The sequence below is a fragment of the Symphalangus syndactylus genome, chromosome 2, assembly GCF_028878055.3.
Source record: "Symphalangus syndactylus isolate Jambi chromosome 2, NHGRI_mSymSyn1-v2.1_pri, whole genome shotgun sequence".
NCBI classification, from domain to species: domain Eukaryota; kingdom Metazoa; phylum Chordata; class Mammalia; order Primates; family Hylobatidae; genus Symphalangus; species Symphalangus syndactylus.
In genome coordinates, this window is record NC_072424.2 from 95,543,173 (window position 1) to 95,554,356 (window position 11,184).

At 37.4% G+C, this 11,184-nt stretch overlaps 1 protein-coding gene across 1 annotated transcript; it reads left to right on the plus strand.

Annotated features, from left to right (window-relative positions):
* Nucleotides 1–9,794: 9,794 nt before the first annotated feature.
* LOC129463218 (high mobility group protein B3-like) lies at nucleotides 9,795–10,738 on the plus strand. Its single transcript, XM_055243878.2, has one exon. The coding sequence runs from the start codon at nucleotides 9,884–9,886 to the stop codon at nucleotides 10,466–10,468; it is 585 nt and encodes a 194-aa protein (XP_055099853.1). The 5' UTR covers nucleotides 9,795–9,883; the 3' UTR covers nucleotides 10,469–10,738.
* Nucleotides 10,739–11,184: the final 446 nt, after the last annotated feature.

Below are 11,184 nucleotides of genomic sequence, written 5' to 3' on the forward strand. Positions count from 1 at the left end.
AAAAATTCTGTTTTCTCCACATCTGCCTCCCAACACTTTTTTTTTTGATACGAACCATTCTAACAGGTGCGAAGTGATATCTCATCGTGATTGTAATTTGCATTTCCCTGATGACTAGTGATGTTGACCATTTTTTCATGTACCTGCTGGCCATTCGTATGTCTTTTAAGAAATATCTATTCAGGTCTTTTGCCCACTTAAAATCCAGTTATTTGTTTTCTTGCTATTGAGATATTTGAGTTCTTTATATATTCTGGATATTAACCATTTATTAGATATATGGTTTGCAGATATTTTCTCCCGTTTCATATGTTGTCTCTTCAACTCTTGATTCTATGGCTGTGCAGAAGCTTTTTAGTTTGATGTAATCTTATTTGTTTTTGCTTTTGTTGCCTATGCTTTTGGAATCATATATAAAAAAATCATTGCCCAGACCAATGCCATGAAGAGCTTTTCCCTTATGTTTTTCTCTTAATAGTTTTACAGTTTCAGGTCTTATGTTTAAGTCTTCAATCCATTTTGAATTGATTTTTGTATACGGTGGGAGATGAGGGTTTAATATTATACATGTGGATATCCAGTTTTCCCAGCACCATTTATTAAAGATTGTTCCATCTCCATTGTGTGTCCTTGACACTTTTGTCTAAAATTAACCAACCATAAGTGTATGAATTTATTTCTGGGCTCTTTGTTCTGTTCCATTGGCCTATGTGTCTGTTTTTATGCTGGTACCATGCTGTTTTGATCACTATATATAACTTTGTAGAGTATTTTGAAGTTGGTAATGTTATGTCTCCAACTTTGTTCTTTTTGCTCAGAATTTCATTGGCTTTTCACAGTCTTTGTGGTTCCATATGAATTTTAGGATTTTTTTTTTTCTATTTCTGTGAAAAATGTCATTGCATTGAATCTGTAGATCACTGGGAAGTGTGGACATTTTAACAATATTAGTTCTTCCAATTCATGAACATGGGATAGCTTTTTGTTTATTTGTGTCATCTTCAATTTCTTTTATCAGTGTTATGTAGTTTTCACTTTACAGGTGTCTCACCTCTTTGGTTAAATTTATTCCTAAGTATTTTTTTTTTAGTATTGTAAGTGGGATTTTTTTTTTAATTAAAATTTTGCATTGGTGTTCTTAAGTGAGGTAGGTCTAAAATTTTCTGTCCTTTGCAGTATAATTCAGGTTTGGAATCAATGTTATGTTTTTTTAATAAAAATTAATGGAAAGTTTTTTCCTCTTTTAGAAGTGTTTAAATAGCACTGGGAGTATTTGGTTCTTGAAGATTTGGTAGAATTCCCCTCTGAAACCATCTAGGACCGGTGCTAGTTAGGTTAGTTTTTGATAAGTTTTTACATTTCAATTTTTACTTTCTATCTTGTCAAATTTGATAAGAGATATTTTCTGAGGAAATATCTGTTTCATCTAGGTTTTCAAATTTATTTGGAAAGATATGTATTAAGCAGTCTCTCATTTTTTAAGATATAGCATTTGTTTCAAAGTCATTTTTCCCTCTTTATTTCCTGTTTTGTGTGTTTGTGTTCTCCCTGTCATCTCTTCCCTCCCCACTTTGACTGGTTAACTAGTGACCATGTATTTTGTTGATGAATGTTTTAAGAGTCAGATTATTTATTGTTGTTTCATTTCTAAATAATTATTTGTACCTTGTCTTTATTGCATTTCCTCTTTCAGCTGTTACTATTTTTTTTTCGCTTTTGAAATGAGTATTGAATTTAGTACATTGATTCTTTAATTTTTATTGATATAAGTATATAGACTCTAAATTTTCCACTATTCACTGCTTTAATTTTATACTATACATTCTAATATATTATGTTTTAATTGATTTTTAAAAAAGAAATTTGGCGCCAGGTGCGGTGGCTCATGTTTGTAATCCCAGCACTTTGGGAGGCCGAGGCGGGTGGATCACGAGGTCAGGAGATCGAGACCACGTTGAAACCCTGTCTCTACTAAAAATACAAAAAAATTAGCAGGGCGTGGTGGCGGGCGCCTGTAGTCCCAGCTACTCGGAGAGGCTGAGGCAGGAGAATGGCATGAACCCGGGAGGCGGAGCTTGCAGTGAGCCGAGATCGGGCCACTGCACTCCAGCCTGGGTGACAGAGCAAGACTCCGTCTCAAAAAAAAAAAAAAAAAAGAAATTTGGCAATTTTTTTCACTCTGATCTGAGCTGTTTGTTTAATGGATAATTGGTTTTTTTTTTAATTTCCAGGGTGAAATGACATTTTTGGTTTTAAACAATTTCTAACTTTTAGTTTTACTATATTGTGACTGAAGAATGTTGGTTGTATTCTATTTTTGAATTTTTGTGACATATAGTACATTTATTTGAATGTTTCACATTGTTTGACAGAAAGATAAGATTCTCTAGCATCAGTATATTTTGGATATATATAATATTGACATTATTGGTTCTGTTTTTAGGCCTTTTATATACTTAATGTGTACTTTTTTCACTTGTCTTGGACTGATAGTGATCTCAGTATATTTCTGTTCATTTCTTCTTGCATCTTCTGTAGTTTCTGCTTTATGAAGGTGGCTGCTGTTATTTGGTATGTAGATATTCAAAATTATATCTTCATTATGATTATGTCTTAATTATGGTTATAATACTATAAACTATATTTGTCTTGTTTACTGCTTTGAGGCCTGAATTCTACTGTATCAGATATAAAGCTCACAACCTTGCTTTACTTTTTTTTGCAATTGCCTACTCTACTTTTCCTATTCCTTTACTTTTTGGCCTTTTTTGGAAACAAGGCAAATGGGTTAGGCCTGTCTACATTTATTGATACAACTTACTGGTGAGTCTGTGCAGTAGAGAAAGTCAGCCTGAGATTTCCAAATTCATGTTAGAGCTACCACTTATTACAAATCTCTAGCAATGCTAAATATTTTACTTTTGTAAACACATTTTACGATACTGATGATCTTGTCTAACCTTCATTTTCTTAAATTTCATAAGTAAGAAATATTTGCCAGCTTTATCAAAAGAATATGACCACCCCAAGTTAATATTTTTAAAAATGTAGTTTTAAAATTTCTTAAGAGAAAATACATTTTTGAGTAGGAATATTATGCTTTTATTACACAAGCAAGCTCAAATGGTCAGGCAGTACATTGATCAAGTCTGCTAGAACAGCATTCACTGGGAGAAAACTACCAAAGACAAGTAATATCCAGGGGATGCCATTGTCCATCCCCTCTAGAAAATGCATAGAGATTTTAGCAGGGATTGGTATTCTATTCAGAAAGAATACTTAGATTGTTGGCCTTCTAACCTGCATGACTAGGAGGGCACTGGCATCCTGCTGGTTGGTCAGGGACCAGGGGGATCCTTGCCCTATCCTAATAGCTCAGGCTTTGTGGTTAGGGTGTGTGTGTAAAGGGATGGGGGTTGTTTTTTTTCCTCCCTTGTTGTAATCAGGGGCCTGGTTCCAAGTGATGTGGCAATCTGGTAGTAGGATTCACCTGCCTCTTTCCTGGCATGACCAAGACACTGAAGTCCAAGATTTGGGGTTAACTGAGAATGATTGCCTTAAGTGCTAGGCATAGTCAGTTTCTATGTAGCTTTGCAAATTCCAACTCCCTCTCTGGGAAACTAGACTCAGGCAAGTTAATAATTAACTTTCAATTTCTATTACAGAAACATCATTATGTTAATTTTTTATCTCAGAAGCAATTTATGTTTATATAAAGTAACTTACATTTTTTATATGGTTTCCATCAATAGGTAACTGTATCATGATTTCAGTCTGGTCAGTTGTGAGAAAGTTATTTTTGATTTTGTCATTTAAATTTGGATGTTGTTACTATGGGAAAATGGAAAAGTACAACTTCTCTTTAAAAAGTAGTAAGTGGTTTGGATATGAAGGTTGCTTCCCTTGAGGGGAAAATATGTTAGTGCAAATAATTTTCTGCACATGACGTGCTTCTACAAAGTTGTTACACATAGTTTTTATTGTACTTCAATTTTTCTAATAAATGGCAGCAGGTAAAGCATTTTTAATATATCTTTAAGCTATAAACTGATTCACAATAGGAAATAAGACAGGAATAAACTTTAGTTGGGGTCTGGGATGGATGGAGTTTTAACTCAGTTTTTCATATATTTGAAAGTAAAATATAGATAACTTTCCTTTCTATGTTTTATGCCTCCTAAGTTTTCAATAATTTGTAGTATTTTAGTAAAGGAACACCTATATAGCATACTTCATATTGAAAAAGCCAGGATTCTATATTTCATCCACATAGTATATATTTTATTCTACTTACATGAAATTTATAAACTTTTTTGAATTTTAAATATTTGATATGGATTTTGCATTTTTTTGGACAGGTAAAAATATCAAATATGTGTGGTATTTTCATTGGCATTTCCTTTTTCCTTTTTTATTGCACCATTTTCCACACCCATAACAATGACATGCTTATGGTGGATGCTTGACGAATATTAGATAAATAAATGACTGCAGTATGTCCTCCCTGAGGCAACCTTAATCCTTATTCGAATGTGTCTGCTGGAATCAAATTTGTGATCTCCTAGAAAGAATGAATTCTCTTCAATTCGGCATGATGTGATGTAACTGTTAATTTTATATGTCAACTTGACTGGGCCACAGGGTGCCCAGTTACTTGGTCAAATGTTATCCTGGGTGTGTCTGTGAGGGTATTTTTGGAAGATGAACATTTGAATGGGCAGACTGAGAAAGCAGACTGAACTTCCTAATGTTCATGGGTCTCATCCAGTCAGCTGAAAGTCTGCATAGAGCAAAAAGGCTGATCCTCCAGGTGAGTAAGAGGGAGCTCCTCCTGCTTGACTATCTTGATCTGGGACATTGGTTTCTTTTCTGCCTTTGAACTTGAACTGAAACATTGGCTCTTCCTGGGTCTTAAGGCTGCAGGCCTTCAGACTGGAACTTAACACCATTGCTCTCCTGTCTCCAGCTTGCCAACAGCAGATCTTAAGACTCCATAATCATGTGAACAAATTCCTTATTATAAATCAGTCTCTCTCCCTCACCCATCCCCCACAGCCTATTCATTTTGTTTCTTTGGAAAACCCTGGAAATATCTGGCTACCATTCTGTTTTCAAACATAATTAAAAGTATTAATGCTCATCATTTCCTTGAACCTAATTTCTCTTTAAACCAGTCTTATTTTACTGGGTACTTTAGTAATATACAGGAATAGATTATGATGGTATAGTAGGTTCAGTAATGGCCATCCAGACATCAACTCCTAATCCCTAGAATTTGTAAATGTTACCTTATTGGAAAAGGGGTCTTTGCAGATCTAATTAAGGGTCTTGAGGAAAGGGGATTACTCTGGATTATCTGGGAAGGCCTTAAGTACCATCACAAAGTCTTAAAAGAGACAAAGGGAGATAACATGAACACACAGAGGAGAAGACATACAGATGAGAAGGAGGCGGTGTGACCATGAGGCAGAGATTGGAGTGATATAGCCATAAGCCAAAGAATACCTAATGCTGTCAGTAGCTGGAAGAAGCAAGAAACAGATTCTCCCCTAGAGTCTTAGAAAGGAATGTGGCCCTGTTCACAACTTGATTCAAAGTTCAGGCCTCCAGAACTTCAAGAGAATAAATTTTTGTGTTTTAAGTCACTAATTTGTGATGATTTGTTACAACAGCCACAGGAAAGTAATACAGATGGAAAAGTTACTTAGGTGATCATTAAAAATGCTATTGTAATAGAAAATAGCCTGACTGGTTTGTGTATATGTGTGTGTTTGTGTGTGTGTGTGTGTGTGTGTGTGCGAAAAATGTGCAAATAACCACTGTGTTTTACTATGTAATTATTTAAATTTTACAAACTGTTGCTATTTGTCTGCATACTCTGAATTGATTCAAATTATTGTGCTGTACAGACTTTTTGAGGCTCAGTTTGGATTTCTAAGATAAATGAGGTATGGATTGCCCTCAAATATTACTGAACTACAGTCACTTGGTAAAACTTACTTTTCGGACAACTAGTCATAAGGTGGATGCCAGTCTAATGTTACTATGTCTAACAATTCAAAGGTGTAGTAGACAATCAGTGTTTGGGTGGCTGTCCACCCTCCAAATATTCCCTCTTGTTTGGGATAGTCCACCATTGGTATAATCTTCATGGAAGATAGGATACTACCCCTAAATATAGTAGCTAAAATGTTTTTCCTTTCCTCTTCCCTCTCCTGGAGCCAGGAGTTGGTCATGGGATCAGGCCTCAGTTAATCAAACACTCCCACCCAGAACTTTGCATCTTTAGTGACTAAAGTATCCATAGGAGGAGTTAGGCAGGATTCATGGTGGCAGGGGCAGCTATTTCTGCTCTTCAGCACTGCCTTTGTTGGCCCATATTCCAAGTTTGGTTTGCCAGCATCTCATCAATAATGTGAGCTCCCAACATTCTTCCAATAAATTCCCTTTTTACTTGAAAGAACCAATGTTTGTTCTGTTACTTTCAGTTGAAAGGCTTATAAAAGCCATAATGGTTCTTGGTATCCATCTTAGTTCATAATAGTTTCTTAGCAGTTCAAGGTTTATTAATCTAACAGAATTTCTGACTCAGAGATGGTAAAAGTGAAACATCTTGTATAGCCTTAAACTTATAGGTGTTGATTATCTTTTCAAGCTATACCAGGTTGTAAAAAGTAATTGAAACATGTAAGCAGCTTTGTCACAAGCTAGCTAGTGTCTTTGCATCATTATAACACCAAAGGTAACGAATTCTGCTTGAAACTTAAGATGAAATGGAGCCGGGCGCGGTGGCTCATGCCTGTAATCCCAGCACTCTGGGAGGCCGAGGCAGGTGGATCACAAGGTCAGGAGATCGAGACCATCCTGGCTAACACGGTGAAACCCTGTCTCTACTAAAAAATACAAAAAATTAGCCGGGCGTGATGGTGGGCGCCTGTAGTCTCAGCTACTTGGGAGGCTGAGGCAGGAGAATGGCATGAACTCGGGAGGTGGAGCTTGCAGTGAGCCGAGATCGTGCCACTGCACTCCAGCCTGGGTGACAGAGCGAGACTCCGTCTCAAAAAAAAAAAAAAAAAAAGAAACTTAAGATGAACTGATATGATATTTTTTGTTGCATGAATAATGTGACATATACAGGAAATTATATAATAGATAAACTTATTATTGAAGCTTTACTTCATGCCAGACATTAAGCATTTAGACATTTATTTAATCCTCATAACAGTCTTATGAGGAAGGTACCATTAAAATTCCCATTTTGCAGATAAGGAAATGGGGGCATTTGCAAAATCAAAAATAAAAGGCAGCTGATAATTTGTTACTCTGTAGCGCTTTTAACTTCATCGTTATTAGTAAGTCAGTTCTGTAAGACTCTGCCTTCTTAAGTGCAGCCAGGTCCAGACAGCTCAGCCACTGCAACTTCATGTATCCTTTATCTGCTGCTTAAGTATGGATCTCAAAATAGCACCACATACAGATGGTGCAGCTGGCCTAGCAGATGTAGAGTGAAGCTATCTGCAAAATTTCGCAAATGAATCTGTAGTTTAATATGTTACAGATATATAAAAATAATAAGAGTGCACTATTTTAATGTATAATTTTTTAAGGAACACCTTCCTCATCTAGAGAATCATTTGGGATTATTTAAGGCAATCTCAATTTTATAGCTCAGCTGAAAACCATAAGCAGAATCTCAATACAGAAGCGTACACCAAAAGTGACTTTTAAAGAAGTCAGTATAGGTTAGGTTTCATAATCAAGCTGGCACAAATAGCTTTTTAGGCATTTCTGCCCTAGTACCATCCTTTGACCTAGTGATATTTTACCCCTTTGCTACGGCAGGCTAAAGGCATCATATAGGTAGAAAGGATTGTCTGAAGCATAATTCTGTGTTTCTGGGATTCTCCTGTTTCTTCAGTATTCTATGTATCTGCCTCGATCTCCTTTGTTCTTTGATTTTCTGTTCATTCTCATATTGCCTCTTACCCCCTTCTCCTGGCCCCAGCTTTCCCTTGGCAGCTTATCCCATTAGGTGTCTTTCAGCTATCTAGTGCGGCATAATGGAGTACCCCAAAATTTACTGGCTTAAAACAACAGCTGTTTTTATTATTTCTCACTATTCTGTGAGTCAGGAATTCAAAGAGGGTAGAGCAGAGATGACTAATGTCTGCCCCATATCATGTCTACTAGAATGTCCAAAATGGTTTCCTCACTTCCATGTCTGGTACCTGCACTAACTAGCCTCTAATGGTAGGAGCTGGCTTGAGTGATTCTGCTGAGGTCCTATATTTAGGGTCCTTGGTCTAACTCTTGGCTGGGTTCCTCAATTCTTCGTGCAATCTAATGACCTCTCCTTCTCCACATGGTGTCTCCATAGGGCTTCTATATGTGGTGTCAACAATGGGGTAACCAGACTTCTTATGTAGCAGCTCAGGACTTTCAAGAGTACAAAAGCAGAAGCTGCCAGGGCTTCTGCCTTATTCTGTTGGTCAAAAGAGGTCATTGGGCCAGGTGAAATTCAAGGGGAGGAGACTATAAAAGGACAACTTTGGGAGTCACCAAAGAACCAGGGTACCACGTCATGTAATGGCAGCATCACAACCATGTTTGTGTTCAAACATTGTGTGCATGTACATGATGGACATTTGATAAAAGCATTTTCTCCATTCTCCTTGCATTAGGCTAGATCCTTAGTTCAGTCACCTATACACAGATGTAAAAACAATTATCTTGCATATCATGGTTATTACTGCTTCTTTGGGTTAGGTCAGATTTGTAATAATTTTGGTCAGGGTTTAACACAGAATTTTGAGAGCAGTGAGTTATGCCTTATCTTCAGAATAAAGGTAAGACCAGAACAAAGTGAGAATACATTTTTGAATAAAAGAATTGGGAGATCCTATGGGTTGATTCTTTTTTATTTTATTTTATTTTTGAGATGGAGTTTTGCTCTTGTTGCCCAGGCTGGATTGCAATGGCACAATCTTGGCTCACTGCAACCTCTGCGTCCCGGATTCAAGTGATTCTCCTGCCTCAGCCTCCCGCGTAGCTGAGATTACAGGCATGTGCCACCACGCCTGGCTAATTTTGTATTTTTAGTAGAGATGGGGTTTCTTTATGTTGGTCAGGCTGGTCTCAAACTCCTGACCTCAGGTGATCTTCCTGCCTTGGCCTCCCGAAGTGCTGGGATTAGAGGTGTGAGCCACCGCGCCTGGCGGGTTGATTCTTTTAAAATCAACATTCTTTGTATATAAGATGTAATATAATTTAAGGTATAACTAATCTAAATATAAGCCATGAATCTTGTGTTTTTTTCCTCTGAGTTTGACAATTTCATATACTTGTGTAAACATTATTCAAAACAAGACATAAGTCATTTCTATCACCTCAGAAGGTGTTTTCATGCCCCTTTCCGGGTGGCTTCTTCTCACACCTAGAAGCAATCTTTGTTCTCATTTCAACTACCACTGATTAGCTTTTCTAGTTCTTGAATTTCATATAAATGGTATACGCTATGCAACCTCTTGTGTTTGGATTTGTTCACTTACGATGTTTTTGAAATTCTTCTGTTAAGTTCAGTGTATTCATAGTTTATTCGCTTTACTAATGAGTTTTCAATTGTATGGCTATAGCAAATTTTGTTTTTCCATGTGCCTGTTTCCACAGGCATTTTGTTAACTTCCAGTTTTAGGCTACTTTAAATAAATTTTTGCATAAAAGCTTGCTGGGGTATTTGTAAGAATTGCATTAACTCTACAGATCAATTTGGAGAAAATAAAAGTCATCGAGGCGGCTCTCGTGGAGGCAGCTAGCGCCAGGCTGGGGAGCGCTGAGCCGCGCGTCATGCCCTGCGCTGCCCAGACTAGCGAACAATAGAGTCAGGATGGCTAAAGGTGACCCCAAGAAACCAAAGGGCAAAGTGTCCACTTATGCCTTCTTTGTGCAGACGTGCAGAGAAGAACATAAGAAGAAAAACCCAGAGGTCCCTGTCAATTTTGCGGAATTTTCCAAGAAGTGCTCTGAGAGGTGGAAGACGAGGTCCGGGAAAGAGAAATCTAAATTTGATGAAATGGCAAAGGCAGATAAAGTGTGCTATGGTCGGGAAATGAAGGATTATGGACCAGCTAAGGGAGGCAAGAAGAAGAAGGATCCTAATGCTCCCAAAAGGCCACCGTCTGGATTCTTCCTGTTCTGTTCAGAATTCCGCCCCAAGATCAAATCCACAAACCCCGGCATCTCTATTGGAGACGTGGCAAAAAAGCTGGATGAGATGTGGAATAATTTAAATGACAGTGAAAAGCAGCCTTACATCACTAAGGCGGCAAAGCTGAAGGAGAAGTATGAGAAGGATGTTGCTGACTATAAGTCGAAAGGAAAGTTTGATGGTGCAAAGGGTCCTGCTAAAGTTGCCCGGAAAAAAGTGGAAGAGGAAGATGAAGAAGAGGAGGAGGAGGAGGAGGATGAATAAAGAAACTGTTTATCTGTCTCCTTGTGAATACTTAGAGTAGGGGAGCGCCATAATTGACACATCTCTTATTTGAGAAGTGTCTGTTGCCCTCACTAGGTTTAATTACAAAATTTGATCACGATCATATTGTAGTCTCTCAAAGTGCTCTAGAAATTGTCAGTGGTTTACATGAAGTGGCCATGGGTGTCTGGAGCACCCTGAAACTGTATCAAAGTTGTATATATTTCCAAACATTTTTAAAATGAAAAGGCACTCTTCGTGTTCTCCTCACTCTGTGCACTTTGCTGTTGTGCCAAATTGTAAAGACCATCAAGGCTAGGAAGAAACTGCATCAACTAACGAGCAAAATAACCAACTAACATCATAATGACAGGATCAAATTCACACATAACAATATTAACTTTAAATGTAAATGGGCTAAATGCTCCAATTAAAAGACACAGACTGGCAAACTGGATAAGGAGTCAAGACCCATCAGTGTGCTGTATGCAGGAAACCCATCTCACGTGCAGAGACACATATAGACTCAAAATAAAGGGATGGAGGAAGATCTATCAAGCAAATGGAAAACAAAAAAAGATGGGTTGCAATCCTAGTCTCTGATAAAATAGACTTTAAACCAACAAAGATCAAGAGACAAAGAAGGCCATTATATAATGGTAAAGGGATCAATTCAACAAGAAGAGCTAACTATCCTAAATATATATGCACCCAAC

Bases quoted from the DNA above. Each gene is read 5' to 3' on its own strand.
- LOC129463218 (XM_055243878.2), top strand. From the start codon at position 9,884: ATGGCTAAAGGTGACCCCAAGAAACCAAAGGGCAAAGTGTCCACTTAT.